Source organism: Branchiostoma floridae, chromosome 2, assembly GCF_000003815.2.
Source record: "Branchiostoma floridae strain S238N-H82 chromosome 2, Bfl_VNyyK, whole genome shotgun sequence".
NCBI lineage: Eukaryota > Metazoa > Chordata > Leptocardii > Amphioxiformes > Branchiostomatidae > Branchiostoma > Branchiostoma floridae.
The window spans coordinates 28,174,818-28,191,753 of NC_049980.1; the positions used below are offsets into that span (position 1 = coordinate 28,174,818).

At 42.3% G+C, this 16,936-nt stretch overlaps 1 protein-coding gene across 1 annotated transcript in view; it reads left to right on the forward strand.

The window, feature by feature from the left end:
* Positions 1–16,359, forward strand: part of LOC118410584 (galactosylceramide sulfotransferase-like) — a 28,604-nt gene extending 12,245 nt beyond the window's left edge. The window contains exons 3-5 of the mRNA XM_035812361.1: positions 13,756–13,870; positions 14,516–14,605; positions 14,925–16,359. Of these exons, the coding sequence (XP_035668254.1) occupies positions 13,756–13,870; positions 14,516–14,605; positions 14,925–15,998 (1,279 nt within the window). The 3' untranslated portion in view covers positions 15,999–16,359. The remainder of the gene's footprint in view (positions 1–13,755; positions 13,871–14,515; positions 14,606–14,924) is intronic.
* Positions 16,360–16,936: the final 577 nt, after the last annotated feature.

Consider the following 16,936-nt stretch of genomic DNA (forward strand, 5'->3'; position numbering starts at 1 on the left):
TCCTCTGCCAGCTTTTGATACTATCTTAAAAGATTTCTTATAAATGCTACCGTAGGATCTACTTGGAGATTAGCGGCTGGGCAATGCATAGCAGGTTGTGTGGTCGGCGTTTTTATGTTACCGTTTTCAGCCACCCTGTTTCTTAATCCCCGTTTCGGACGGAAACTCGTAAAGGGGCCGTCATACTGTTAACGACGTTTGGCTGAATTTGTTGGTCGCCATGTAGTCACCAAATTGCAGAAAAGCCAGAGAGTATTTTCTTATTAATGCATAATTTCCATTGTTTGATTAATCTGATCGAATTGTCATGATTTGATAAAGCGACACAGAAGTACAAGCTTCAGGCCTCCCTTGCACTATTATTTTTTATTTATATTTCTTTGTTATGTATTCATTATGTTTTAAGTGCAAATAAAACAAACGGAAACCGTATTTTTTCCCTTGAAAATTTACCCTGGCTCGGTGACCTGCGAACATCGGCCATTCACTATTAATAAAAAGTCGCGCAGTGCGAGAGGGGACATGGGCCGTGTTCCGGATAGGTGACGCAGGCTTAAAGCTCTATGTGAGACACGAAGCCACCTAAACAATTAGAAAGCATGGTTGAGCGTCTCAAAAAAAGGGACAACTCAGCAATTGCTGAGGGAGATTACTGCTTTAATTGCTTGCATGTTCTAATTTCATTAGGTATAGCTCCATTGTGTTCTCAACAACATTATTTTTTGGGAAAACAGGAGCAATCAGAGCACACGTAGCAACCAGAAAACGATTCTTAATCAGAAGAAGAACGCTCGCAGTGGTGACGTGTATGTAGTCTACGAGCGTGCCTTGCGTGGTAGATGCCTCTTCAATTTTATATTGTTTTTCGGGGTCAGTCTTGTGTGTCCGCCCACTCGCCTCCCGATCGGTGCCCGGTCCGCTGAGTTCGCCGGAGAGCCTCTGGCGGTAGTCTATCATCTCCGCTGTCCATATGTCAAGTCTGCAACGGGCCGACTTCAAATGCATCTTACGGTTGTTATTGTGCCATCAAAATTTCTGGGAGAACCTTATCTGGTTATGATTTATTACGTTCATTGTGAAATCCGTGACTAACGAAGGCCAATTCGAAAACACATGCTTATGACGAGAATCAAGACCCTGGTCTATGTCGGCTTTGTTTGTTTATTTGTTTGATCTCACAAGCTTAATGTTACGGTGAGGGGTTAAAACATTGTGTACGGTATCAATGCTTGATTTTGCTTGCTTGTTTGTTTGATTGGCCTCACAAACAATATGTTATGGCGATGAGTGAAGACAGAGTATACAGTATAAAAAGAAAAACAAGACTCTTCGTTGTAATGTCGTCTTTGCTTGTTTGTCATCGTAAACACGTCATTGTTATGATGTGGGGTTGAAGACGCGACACAGTAACTACAGTATCATGAAAAACCATACCCTTCTTTATTTCAAAATGTTAGCTTTGTCTGTTTGTTTGCTGATTTGTTTGGCCTCAACTTCATCAGCACCGGTTGATGACATCCCCTCTGACCTATTTATCGGAAGGATCCTGTAATCGTTCGCCCACTCTCCAGACCCTTTAACTGATTACTTGCAGGATGACACGAAACTTAATCACACCCGTTAATTTGATTTCATTTGACCCAATTTTCCTTGCCGGTTTTCGCCATTGAATTACGGTAACCCAACCCCAGGTTTACCTTCGGTCATGCCCTCGAATAGGATGTTAAATGGAGGTTCCGTCTTTCCGCCTCGAGTACGTTAAAGGACCCACCACACTTATCGAGAAGAGTAGGGGTCCTTCCCGGTGTGAATGGTACAAATAAATCTTCCCGAATATGCAGCTTATACTGTTCAGTACAAACCTGGTGTATTACGCCTTGAGGCGGTTTACATGGTATGCAAAAACAAACAAACAAACGCGTTAAGCATCGTGACCGAAAAAATGTATATCTAAAGCAGCCAACATGAAATACAATTGATTTGTCTGGCAAAATAGCACGCCTAATACAAGTATCAGAGCGGAAAAGAAATTTACAAGAAAAAAGGAAAAGTCCATTTACTTGTGTCTTATTACCATAAATGAGTCAGATATGTAGGTATCATTAGCAATGTTCGGTGGTTATATTTCTGCATAATGCGGCAAAAATCCAACATTTGTACCGTTTCCAATTTCCCATCATGTATCATTTCATAGTTTGAGCACGTAAATCCGCTGGCTCCAAACGCAGCGGCCTTGGCAACGCGTCAATACGGCAATACAAAATCGCCGCCACCAGTTTCACCGCTTCGCCGAGAAGACTCGGAGCGGACAAGTTTAATAAAGCTCGCCGTGACTGATCGCGCTTTCAGCGGAGTAACCTCTCTAACCTCACACTGTCCGAGCGGCGGCCGGCAGTACAAAGGACTTATGACGAATGGCAGGGCCGGGCCCCTTCCATCACTCCCGCACGTCTTCCGCGGACGCCCTCCTGTTGGGGGCCATCCAATCACCTTGAAAGCTCCCTGGGAAACGTTAGTTTTACCTCTGAGGATCCTACAGCCAAATTTGGCCACACAAAGGGGGTTTTCTGAAAGCCTACAAATCTAGTTATCTGCGAATTACTGCGAGGAAGGGTTGTATTTCAACAAGAACACACAGATACGCGTTTTACAAAGACTTACCTCTCTCTGGCTGTTGGTGTTTTATGTTAGTGTTTCAACTTCACAAAGTCAACTGTTTCGATATTCCTCTTGCATCTTAACAAGCCCACGCAGTACCACCTGTTCCAACTACCAAGACCCGAGAAGGAGCCACCAAAGACTACGATATTTTTCACCAACATGGGGTATATTTTGCCTTTGCTGTGGTCTGTCCTTAGCTCGGTTGGGCAAACGATAAATGAAAAAAACTGCACTATTAAACAAGAGCTTCATCCATTAATGCAAAAATAGTTTTCTTCATACATGCACTGCTTTACTTACTACTAGATATCCGTTCCGCTGCCCATAGCAGCACTTTTTCTTCATCTCCTTCTAAATGATTAAATCAAACTTTCCTGCCCTTCTGACAACAGAGAGTTGTCTGTCCCACACGACGGTCATTAGCTGAGGTATGTTTACGCACGGGCCGGCACTTTCCATCGATAAGCCACGCACAAAACGCTTTATGGCCCTTCAAACCGGTTTGATGCCAGCGCAAAACTAGCGGCAAAACGCTGTTAAGAAGACAAGACACCCGCATGAAATACGGGCGATGTGAAGCGAATGAAAAGATCGCCCTATATCCCCGATGGCGGTGCAGATACGGTAAATTGGAATCCCAGCCGTGCGCCCTCTGTAATCACAGAGTAAATTGCCGGCAACGTCCAGGAACAGACCGTTTGACACGCGGCTTATTTGTTTTAGAAGCGAGTCCGCTAGTCTGATAGGCGAGGAATATCAATCTGAATCAAACGTCTCCACCCCGATGAATCACTATTACAGTGGAGCTGGCGCCGGCAGCAGATCTGCAGCCTGAACGTTCAATGGTCGTAGATAAGAGTCTGTAGTTACATGATGTTCTTCGTTCGTATCTCAGCTTTGGACACTTTATCTCACATGTTACGGCATTTGAAAAGTCCAATTTTTCATTCTGTCTACAACGTTATGCCTTCGGGGTTTTCTGATCCATGGTCTAACCGTTGGGGTATTCGTAGATAAGAGTTTGCACACGACGTTCTTCGTTCGTATCTCAGCGTGGGACTATGCAGATCCAGTGTTTCATATGTTACGACATTTCATTAACAGAATTGTCAAATCTTTCGTTCTGTCAACAACTTTAGACCAAATGGGTTTTCTGATTCACGGCCTATAGCCGTTGAGTATTCGTAGATACGAGTTTATAGTCAATGGTCTTCGTTCGTATCTCAGTGTGGGACAATGCGGACACTTTATGTCGCATGTTACGGCATCTGAGAAGTCCAATTTTTCATTCTGTCTACAACGTTATGCCTTCGGGGTTTTCTGATCCACGGTCTGACCGTTGGGGTATTCTTAGATAAGAGTTTGTACACAATGTTCTTCGCTCGTATCTTAGCGTGGGACTATGCAGAAACGTTATCTCACATGTTACGGCATTTCAATAATAAAATTGTCCAATCTTTCATTTTGCCAACAACATATAGCCAAATGGGTTTTCTGATCCACGGCCTGACCGTTGAGTATTCGTAGATACGACTTTGAACACAACGTTCTTCGTTCTTATCTTAGCGTGGGACTGTGCAGATTCAGTATCTCAAATGTCACGGCATCTCAATAGTAAAATTGACCCATTTTTCATTCTGTCTATTACGTTAAGTCAAACCTGTCTTCAGATTGACCGTAAGATTTGTAGATAAGATGTGATAAATGACGTTCTTCATTCGGTTCTCCGTTTTGGGCTCTCAAACATCTCACACTTTTCATTCTGTCTACACAGTTATGCCAAAATTATCTTTGAATACATAGTCTGACTGTTAGGTACTTATAGATAAGAATTCGTGCATGTACGTATCTCGGTGTGGGAATCTATGCAGGTCCTGTATCTCACGTGTTATGGCATTTGAATAGTAGAACTGCTCAATTCTTCATTCTGTCGACTATGTAATGCCGAAAGCGTTTTTCGATCAGGAGCTTAACCGTTGAATATTTGTAGATAACAGTTTATACACGATGTTCTTCGTTCGTCTCACCGCGGGACTCTATACAGATCAAGTATTTCATATGTTCCAGCGTCCGTATCTCAACGTGGCTGGCACGTACAGAGAAACAATGTTTTTCAGCAAAGGTCTCTTAAAAAACTATTCAAACTTATTTTTTGTGATATAATTATTCAATATTATGTCAATCAGAATGATCAAAACTGCGCACTGGTTTCTTTGAAGAAAACGGTTTTCGATCAAGAATGTTTCCTGAATCGTCTAAGACAAGAGGTTGCCCACCTGTGTCAGAACTGCGACATGAAAGATTGGGTTTTTGATTACCTTTTTCTGGAGGAGATTAAAACGCCGTGTACCTGTTGAATAATGCATGACTACTTGGTCCTCTGGTGTAAACATAACATCTTCATTCTAATTTGATTGTCTGGACCATTTATTTTACAAAAAAATGTTGCGGTGAAAATTAGACTAAGCGTTTTGCAACGGACTTCGCGGCTTGTATTTATTCATCCTTTGTTTTCAAAGTAGTCAAGTGTGTATGGTGAAATTGTTCGTGCTTTCAGTGAACAACATGAAAATAGATGAAATTTATGCGTTTCATTTGGATCGCAGCTTTTATGTTAGCATAAACCAATGATTTTCAAGGTAAAGAGGTCCACAAATTTGCACCAGGACTGTGCAGGCAGGCACAACTAGGACCGACTGGCGCTTGGGCTCACTGAAAATATTACACCACTCTCCTTCATCAGACGCCCGTATGGGTAACAAAATAATAATGTTTGGAGATGAAATAGCCTTGAAATGGGCAGCATGTCCGCACATCTAAAGTCCATTTTTTTCGATGGAGTTTTCAATGCGGAAACACACAACACAACACAGAACAACATACATATGGTCAATCAGGGTAGCCATTCGCCGGAGGGGTTCATGCAAATGCTGTATACTTTCTCATGCAGCCCAAAGAGAAGCCTGGCGAAGACTTTTCGGTGGACTGGAAAAAAAGAGGTCTGTATGTTGGAGTACAGATTTACCTGTTGACAATGGCCGGCTTATTCTTGACTCTAACTTCATTCTGGTTGCGAAAAGAACAATACCTTGTGGCAGCAGGCTGATATCGTGGCACAAACATATACATTTGTACAATACAAAAATAAACATATATTAAGTAGAATGAAATAGTTGTACACTTAAAACCAGTTACAGCTAGAACGTGTGCATCATAAGCTAAGACTTTACAAACAGTGGAGAGCTGGGAGTAAAACGTTTAGTAGATATCACATACTGAAAGCTGTCTATTGATACAGCTAACTACATTTATACAATTACCAAGAAGCGAGAGGAAGTCGAATGTCTTAGAATAGACTAGACGCACATCTACATATATAGATGTGTATGATTGTTTCCATTGTTACATATATGTGATTCTTACCGTGTGACCTGTACTTAGCCCAGTGGGGCAAAAATGTGCAATAAAGGTCTTCATTCAATTCAATTGATGACAAGGTCGTGGTCAGGTAAACCTCCGGGGATCTAGGAGGAGAGGAACAGTAAGCCGTTGCCACACGAGGCTAATTCTTCTGACAAATTATTTCACCTATTAGACTATTTTTTGGCATTTTACGTGCACCCCACGGAGTCTGCTGGAGACTATGAGCCTTTCCATGTTCCTGGGTTTGCAGCAGATTGAAGTGATATTGATCTGAGAATGTCCATGACAGCGGTACATCGCTTTATTAGACGGCGAAAAGACCCGAAAATCGATGGATGCCAACATCTCGGCGCGGGCCGTGTCCAATTTAATCGCGCCACGGATGACGGAGGAAACGCAATGGCGGGCCCGGGAAAGGCGTGACATGACGTTAATATCTGAAACCTTGAATACCAACCTCCAAGCAGACGTGAGGAGGGAAGGTCTTATAACAAGAAAGGCAACATTTGTAAGCAAATGCAACACGTGTACCTTCACATGTTTTAACCTAACAAAGTACTGCTCTGTTAGGTTTTGCTTAAACAATACCATATGTACTAGTATATGGTGACCAGCCCCTCCAGTTTTGTCCTGCCACTTGCTACACGATGTAACGGAACAGCGCAGGGTGTCTTCTACTTTACCAGTCTGGTGGTGATTGCCGTCTGGTCCAGGGCATTGACCTTATTCATTTGTTTGGAGAAAAGGAGGGGAAGAAACTAGGAAAATACAATATGTGAACGTAAGTGCATCTGTTATCCCGTTTTGGTAGACTTTAGTAAGGTTCTGATGAGTCAAAAATAAAAACGGAGGAGCTAGCTATAGAGAGGGTACTTTTTTTCAGCACGCAGAGCCAGGACTCCCCCGTGACTACTGTAGCCCTCTTTGGGCTAATACATTACAAATGTCACAGTCCTTTCCGATCAAAGTCTGCCTGTAGATGGAGTAAAATAGACTCCGTTCAGAATTATACAGACTATGGGATGTCTCAGCCTCTGGATCGGCAGTCCTTATTCTTCTCTAGAACCACGAGATCCCTCTCATCTGTCTTGATACGTACCGCTTTAATTGTCACCCGGGCTCACTAGAATGCTCGAGGGTTGGGACTGTCTGCACAACTTGTCAGAAGACCACAAATTTGACAAATTGGTGGCCTTGTGGTGGGTGTACCGAAAGTGCGCAATGAAACAAAATGGAACGAAACAACAACGGAACGAGTGTTTCTAAATGGATCGAGTCGAACTCAAAATCTGGAGGTACTGAGTTCGAGTCTCAGGCAGGCCCCGATATTGTGCCATTTGGAAAGACACTTTACAACAATTTCCTCACTTGACCTAGGCGTGAATGAGCACCCGCGTCGGACGTCCCCTGATATGATTAGTTTGAAAGGACGTTAAAATGGATGTCCCGTGTTTGAGGAGAGCCACACCTCTAGAACGTTAGGCGCCTATGTCACAAGTTTATCACAATGAATATGCACAATGCCTTCTATTGAACTATTTTTAGTCCGGCCTTGCCCCTTTGTGGAAATGTCTGAATGGGTGAAAATATTCTGTCTGGATATTCAGTCAAAATCCTGATTGTTACGCTATGAGGCGACTTACCTGGCATGTGATACAAACAAACAAACAAAGACATACGTGTGGCATCAACGAGTCGGATCCACTGTAGACTCATCGAGTAAGCCAAAAAAATCTTTGTATCCGTCGGTCTATACATGGAACGTCACACTCAAAATCTAATCCTTTTACTATCAGCTCAATACGGAAGCTAATGAAAAATCAAACTTTTAAGGCCATGATAGTCTTTTACAACTTACTGTACTCTTACGGTCAAAACTCCAGAAGAATACTTTTTATCCAGATTCCCTTTAATTCTACCACTAATCATTCCTTACATCATATGGAAATGTCAAAGATTTGATTAACATTTAAGCAGACTTTTGGCGACGCCAGCGTTTCCGACGTGACTTTTAACCAGCTAACGGTTAGCTCACCAGGATTTGTCTGTCTGTGGTTCGATAGTCCGATTGCCGAGTCTGTGAGGAAGCTATTTGTCACGCTGTACCTGAAGGATGGTTCTAGAAAGTGCATTGGTCAGCCCGACGTCTCCTCTAACTCTAACCTTAAAGAGAGTGTGTGGGAGGAGGAATGACAACGGATTTTAGTGTCAGTGATTGTGCCCAGTACTGAGGAATATCTTAAGCATTTGCCTTGACGATTTGAACAGAGGAGGCGTGGTATACTTCTATGTATTGTGTGCAATGCGCATTTTATAGTGTACATCCCAGGTTGCTGACTGTACGTGCATTGAATTGTCATGTTGCCATATTGTCATAAACACAACTTAACCAAACAATATCGTTTTTCTAACATAATCCATATGTCCTCCAAACATCCAAACAAGAGGAAGAGGGTTAATAGGGACAGCGATTTCTTTCATCTGCCATACTGGTGGGAGGCATACGAAATAAAACGCCGTCACTACTAAAACCTTCTTCCCCGATGTAACGCCTTACGTCTACTTGGAGAATAGATACGTCTCATATACTTGTAATAAGTACAATGGATAAGCTCGTCAAGCGATGCAGCCTTAGAGTCACATCAGTATTTTATGCTTTATATGTTGCCCCTTGGAGGCCTGAACGTACGGTAATCAAGAATAATTGTTTTTTAAACTGCTAAAATGTCTCGTTGAATCGTTCGTTAACTATGTGCATACCTGATCGTAACGTCTTTATGTGTATTACATTACAGTCAATCACGCTGTAATTCATCACTTCATGTTTTTTATTGCGCGCGTTCAATACATCAGCATCTTGAATGACAGTTTGGGGAATTTCCTCGATTAGTAACAAACTATGCTGATCGATAACAATTTTTTTGACACCATTAGCAGTAAGAAACTTTTGGAAACGCTATTAGAAGTAAAGATAGATAATATTCATAGATTTTTCTTGTGCATACTAATACTCAAAATACTCGTGTACTTTAAAGCGTTAACGTTTGTTCATTCCTTTGTTCAGGCTCTTGAAGAGCCAAGTGGCACGATGGCAGCAAGTTTCCTGGCTATTTCAGTAGTAGGGTATATTTTTTACAGGGAAGGGGTTGCTAGTCCTTCCCCTTTAACGTGCTTGAGGCCCCTCCTCGAACACGCGACCTCCTTTTTCACGACCCTTCTAAATGACGTGTGCATCCCCAACCGATATGCCCCACCCAGCATTGAACCAGGGTTTCCAAGTCAGCCGAACCCTCATAGCCCTCCAAATGGAACCTGACCAGCCCTATCGTAAAGGTTTTCCACCCGAGGCCATCTTTTCTGTCCGCTATGACACGTCCAAAGCTTCTGGCAGTTACTGTGAGAAGTCAGCCATAACCATGACATGGACGTGACCGGACTTTTGCCCTACAACATTTACTCAGCAACACCCACTTGCCACTAGAGGATGAGACCGCTCTGACTCTTTGACAGGCTACTCGACGGATTTCGTAGTTGAGAACAATTTTTTAACGTTTTGTGTCTTTTGTACTCTTTTGAATCAAACTTTTGCATCTTACATCGTATTCCAGTGATAATTCAAATTTTGCTTGCTGTACGGCTGTCGCCATTTATGTAGAAAGGGGGTCAGACACCTGCTTCGCATTTCGTCTACCTCGGTTATACCTTCAGTTCGTTTCTATATGTTTCAAAATCTAGCCACTTGTTTAGTGACTTTTTACACGATGCTTTGTCACAGATATCAGTGCTTAAGTTTTTAATTGGTAGCTAGCTAGCTAGTTTAATGTAATATATGGTTCTCAATTTGGATTACAGGTAGATTATTGGGAAAGGGTATGTGCACGTATCCTGTTAGTTATGTGCAATGGAGTATTCAACAACATAGAGAGATAGATCAATGTTTGTCACAGTAACGTTCGGTATCGGATCCGGAGGAAACGCGATTCAAATGCAAAACAACAAAAACGCAGGGTCCGCATTCGTACAGTAAGACCACGACTTGAAGTATAAAAAATGCACCATTATCTATATGTTCTTTCATGTCCGCATTTCAAAGGCAGAAAACTACCGAGCTCGCCATTTCACGCCCTGCCTTCACCACATACGTCCATTAACAGGTCTTTAAATGCAACCGTAGATACAGCATTTGTAGGTACACATCGCCGCCAAGTGTGATTCATGAAAGCCTTTTAACCACGTCGAAGCGTCCATACGCATTTGTCAGCTACTACGTTACAACAAAAAAGTGCAGAAAGTGATTGAATTTATCTAGACACTTTAAAACGCATTGTTCATACGCTTTTATGTTCATGCACTAGTCCCAACGTTACGTCGGGAAACATGAATGTTAGACAAATGAACACAATGTATCTGTGTGGTTGGGTAAGCTGGTTCCGTGTGAGTAATGGACGGTACATGCGACTCTTAATGCGTGCGGAAATGGGCTATACTTTAGGAAAGAGATGCCTAATGGTATCCCTCCATCAACAAAACCGCATCAAAGCAGTCTGGCATCAGGACAGAGCCTTCTGCGGGGATGCTACATCGGTAAAACCCTGGAAAAAATGAGACAATGAAATTCAAAAATCTCACAATGGTCTTTCAGTGAGCGCTGCGTGATCGTCAAGGTCTCTTAATGACCCGTCAGTGGTTTCAATGATCGATTAATGATTGCAAGGGTCGTTCAATGATTTTTTGATGATTTTAAAGGTCTTCAATGATCTCTCATCAGATCTCTCAATGATTGTTCGATGATCACAAAGGAAGATTTTGCAGTGATCATCATTGCATTCAATGATCTATTATTGATGATTCAAAGTCCTCAGTGATAACCAAGGACTTTCAATCGTGAATTTAACGATCTCAGTGATTTTGCGTTGATTTTTATTGTCTTTTAAAGATCCTTCAAGAAGATCCGAGCTTGTCAATGATATCTCTACCATCTTTCAACTATCACGATGATCGGTCAATGTTTGTCAAGGACATCTAACTATATTTGGATGATCTTAGTACTTTTGCCATGGTTTTTATGGTCTTCCAAAGCTGATCTTCAATGTCTGTCATCCTGCACAAAACTCGGTATTTACCAATGATGATATACACCGGGTTAATCTGGCAATGGTTGCTTTGGGTGATACACGGCGCCAGTATAGTTTTCCTGATCTGTCACTATCGGTAAATCCCACGAGGCCTCAATATCTAGTGATAACTCCAGGTAGTATTAATCTATTACGTGATTATGTCCAAGTTAGGTCAGGCAGGTATACATGTCTGGGATTGCTTACATGTTTCTCCACTGATATTCGAAGGCCTTTCAATGAACAAATACTACTACTGATACTACTACTACTACTACTATGTCAGTCTATACAGACCATGACTCTCTAATAAGGAACTAGACGAAAATGGGAACTACAATACTCAATACTCTTTCAATTATTTCAATATGATCATTCTATAATCGAGAAGGACTTCTAGCTATCTTTTGAATGATCTCAATACTTTTCCAATGATACAATAATCTTCAAAGTCCTTCAGTGATCTTTCAATGATGTCCAATGTTCATTCCCTGAACTCATTGGTTCTATAATGATCTATCTACAATCTTTCAATGACGTCAATGACCAATGATGTTTGGTGGCTTATCAGCCGCCCAACGATCTCCATATGTGCATGCATGTCTCTTAAGGATGTTGCTTGTCGATAGCCAAAAAATGCCACCAGGACAAGTCAACTACACTATGTCCACGTAGTAAGATACGCAAGATACATCAGTTAGTAAGCAACTGGATAGCTTTGTAAACTGTCTCAGGCTTAACGTAGTGGACTTCTCTGTGTACTTGAACCGTCTGGCCATTTTTGAAAGCTATCTAGTTGTTTGAGTAACTTTGAGACCTGGGTAACGATTTTCCTACGTAAAGTACACTTTGGTACAGCTGCCTTTGAGTCCACCCCCGGGATAGCTCTGGGGAAGAAACGCATTCAAAGTAAGCTCCACCATTAGTCGATAAGAATGTAGATGGACGGACGTGCAGATACAGATTCCATCTTTATCTGTGACGTCCATCTTCGTGTTTTATGGTTGTGAGCATGCCGGCATGTTCCGGTCATTCAAACAAGTTTCCATCGATACGGCAATTAGATTGCATCTCAAACGATTGTTGCTTCGTAATATTTCGTATATAAACCCTAAAGGCGCGGTTATATATGTCGTAAAATTTGTAAGGAAAGTTTTTATTTCTAAAAGGCCTTTTTGGCCGTTCCCAACGCTCTACGAGAAAACAGTTGAATTTCACGACTGCCCCAAAAAATGTCTATTTGTCGGCAACCTACCGTTTCACTTATAGCATGTGATTAAGGACTTATGTCAGAAATAACTCGTTGTGGGTTCTGTTTCATACCTTCAATTTTTTTCATGTCTGAAAGAAATCCTTACCGAAACAGTCCACTAAAATAGCAGCTTATTATAGAAATCAATACGTGTTTATGATAACTAGCCTTCATGGTCCTCAATGATAAAACCCCACCAAGTCAATGGTATATTGTCATTGTCATGTTGTAAGCAACTATGTGCTTTAAATCTTTGTAAGTATGTATACGTGCTGCTGTTTAATTGATGCCTGTTGTATTTGATGAGGCTTGTATATTTAATTTATGGACCATTAGTGGAGCTTAAGTGTGTCAGAATAAAGTCGAACCAACTTTAGCGCGCGGAAATAGAGTCACGTCTGAAACAAGATGGAAACGTTACAAGCATTGAAGCAGACGTGTCTTGACGGAGTGTTAAAGCGAGGTTTATGGAGAGTGCAGATGGCATGTAAAGGCGAGGCATTTCACGCTGCCGCGACTCTGTCAAACACCGCGCGGCTCATGCACTTTGACGGCGGGCCAATATAACGATGATAAACGCGCAGAGCTCTTCATTTTACCTGCCGCGTTTTCAAATAAAGATTTCAATATATTCAATCCTATAGATGAATTTGATTGCATTCTAGTAGGAAACAACCCTTATTTTGTGCAAATAGGTAAATATGTCAAAAAACATTAAGACCTAACAGCGGGCAGTATATTATTATCAACATGTTGATAAATTCTTCTACCTGTACGTTTAAACTCCATTTGTGTCCACTTTTATAGTACATGTAAAAGTATGCAGTGCAATCACCGTAGAGTGTAATAGGGGCGTAATCGTTTGGGTGTTATTAGAAACATTTCAAGCAGCACATGTGTAAGCGATTAACATATAACGTAGCTACTCAGTATTGATTTGCCATGTAACAAGCCTATTCGTGTATTTACTGGCTTTTCTGATATTATCTCACTTTGTAAATAATATTATATTGTGTATGGCTGGTTGAGTAGCCAACAGGACATCGATTGACAACACCAGAGCTATTTAGCCATTTATAGAGCAGATGATAAATGCATCAAATGGTCTTTTCGTCGCTTTTGAGTGAACAAAAGGTTGCTATTGATTGCAATTCTTAGTTGTTATGCAGTTAGGTCCGTCAGGCTGGTAAATCTCAACATAATTTCCTTAGGTGCACAACCTCATTTCCTTCTCTACGTTTCGACAGCTTGCTGTGTAATTCCGAGTTAAGTAACATGTTGTATATACTTTCTGCACTTCTACAGATACCGACTGAGCATGGACCCGATCATGAGATCGTCACGTGTGCACGCGTGCAAGCCTGACACCAAAATTGCCTTCATCAAGCTCCACAAGACGGGCGGGAGCACCATTATGCAGGTCTGCAAGACTCATTAGCATATAGCCAGACGACGTCAACCAATCAGATGCCCCATTCTATATTGGTTATGACGCCGTAACGTCAGTTATTAGTTGATATGTATCGCTCCGTTTGATTGGTCAAAGACCTGTGCATGTCTGTTTCTGATTGGTTAATGTCCTTTGTATCTCTTATTCTGATCGATTCGTTTATTGCTTCGCTCACTCGTTGGTTTTATTCGGTGGTTATTGCAAAGGACCAAGCGTTATAACACTACAAACACCTCGGGGTGGATGATATACCTTTAGCAAATATCATTAGCACACGTCATTGTACTTATTTTTGCACTTGTAAGGCTAGTAAGTAAACACAGACCGTCTAAACTATATGTATTGAATAAGTGCCAAAGTAATTCCCTATTGTGTGTCATTTGTGTAACCTAGTAAAAACTACTTGTATCTGTGAACGCATTTGCTGTGCATCGTAATCGTTTTATTGGTTTTACTACATGTGTATTGTGCAGTTACCTGGACTATCCTTATATGATAACCTCCGGCTAGTGGAGTAGCCTTGACTGTATGTTGTTTCATGCAGCCGAATAATGATCAAATTAATTCGCCCCTGTCAATAGTTTAACAGAGACTGTTCATCTGCTCCCCACACAGGTCTTACACCGCTTCGGGTATCTTCGCAACCTCTCTTTCGTGCAACCGAGCTCCAACAACATCAACCAACTCTACCCATACGGCCTTCAGGTATTGAAGGAATGAATTCATGGATGAATGCATGGATTTTATACTAATATTTGTGGTTTCGAAGTCAGTAACCTTTCGTCTTGGCGAAAAGATAGAGAATTTAAATGCTGAAAATGCTGATTGTTGCGCATCCGACGTGTATGCTGCTGGAAGGGTCTTCCGTTTAATAATACGAAATCCGAAGTAATGTTGTTGGTCACTCTTCTTTATACTTTGTCGGTACATATCAAAGCTGCGCATGTCAAACATAGCACATCAGGACAATGTATTTTTGTTAGGTCAACCTAATTTCATACACATTGTTTCTATTGTTTTGCAGGACATCCGAAAGTACCTCCCACCCGAGGGAAAGGAGTTCGACATCTTGACGTATCACACCATCTACGATAGAGCCAGGATAACTCAGCTGCTGTCTGGGAACGCCACCTTCGTCACCATCCTCAGGGAACCGATGGACCGCCTCAAGTCTGCCTTCAACTACTACCAACTGGCGAGGAGGTTCCGCATTCCCGGAAGGAACGCCCTGCAAACGTTCCTGGAAAATCCGGAAAGATTCGATAACAAGGTCGATCTGCGCTCCTCAGGCGCGCCCATATCTGCAACCAAGAACCCGATGGCAGTAGAGCTGGGTTACCCCCTCAAGGATCTGTCCTCCAACCTATCTACAAGTGTGAGGGACAAGAACATCCGGGACTTTGTAGACAAGATCTCGCGAGAGTTCGGGCTCGTGATGGTGACGGAGTACTTCGACGAGTCCTTGGTGCTGCTGAGGCGGCTGCTGTGCTGGGACATGCAGGACATCCTCTACTTCAAGTACAACAGCTACGAGTACGAGCTGCGGAAAAACACCGTGTCTGAGCGCCTGGTGCAAAACTACCGGCGGCACAACGCCATCGACTACGCTCTGTACGAGCACTTCAACCGGACGTTGTGGAGAAAGATCAACATGGCGGGCGGCAACTTCCAGGAGGAGCTGGCCCACTTCCGGTGGCTGCAGGACAAGATGAGAACTCACTGTAACCGGGAGTTTTACGACTTCGCTCCCATCTACATAGGCGAGACGGCCTGGAACGCCGGGTTTCGCATAGACGCCACGTTCTGCACGTGGATGAAGACGTGGCACATGTGCTACTTTACCTTACTCAGGGATAGGAACGTAAGGATTCAGCAGGACAAGCAGAAGCTGCCGACAGCCAAGAGGCTGCCCAGGACAGGCGGGATCTACTCCGATCCTTACTGCGTCCTGTGCGAGAATATAAAGAAGCACTGCACCGTCCACGAGTACGTCACTCATCTGTACCACGAGGGGTTCCTGTCGCCCTCACAGTCCAGCTCATCAAAAATAACAAGCATCAAATCTCGACATGGCGGGAAGCCACAACCCATTTCTTGACCTACATATTTTAAACAGAGGACAGAGACCTTCAAATTTAGCCTTCGAAGCGGGCTCAGCAGCTTGCGTTTTGATATTGCTACTTGTTTTAAATGGTTACGCGCTATTTTCTGATTACAATTGTCGTGTGATTTACGCCATCTTATACACCATTTGCTGACATGAACCCCGTGCGCAGTTGCTATTAAAATAACATGAAAGCCGAATCAAAAGAAAATGCAAACTCTGCTAATAAGGTCCATTTTCCACATTTAAACTGTGATCAGAGAACAATGCGTAATCATAACAAAAACAGCAATGATAAATGCCTGCAACGGTGTCTGCTTGGAGGCTAATTGTCGATCGGTACCTAGGCTTATGTAAAGATTTACGAGATTTTTCATTGAAGACAACGAGAGAAACCTTTGCCTTTTCATCCTACACAATTGTGCCTCAGAAATAATCTACGATAGCATTTCACACAGCTGATCGTGATTTTGAGATGTGTGGAGTAGGGTACGAATACACGCTGCTAGTTCTAATAAACGTAGACATTGAGGAATGTTGTACCGTCGATGAGTGAGATGGTTGTAAACTTGCTACGCACAGAGTCGTATTTATTTTACAGTGATGCAGCGTAACAGATACAATGCTGTATACTATGTATACTATATATACTTGTTGATGTAAAGCGACTTGACTTTGTCAAAGTTTGGTAGCTATATAATGAATGTTGTCAATAATCCCGGGATCCGAGATTTGCTTCTAGATTTACTGATCAATGAAAGCCTGACCAATAGGGGGTTGAGGGAGGGAGTCGTTTCCTCCGGTCAGCAATTCAATTTGCGAATATTTTTGTATGTTATTCGGGCCGGGTATTCTTTGTATTCTCTGATTGTTATAGTTAACGCTTTTTGGTCGTTCTGTTTTTTTCCAATAGCTGGCCTTCGACCTCATCA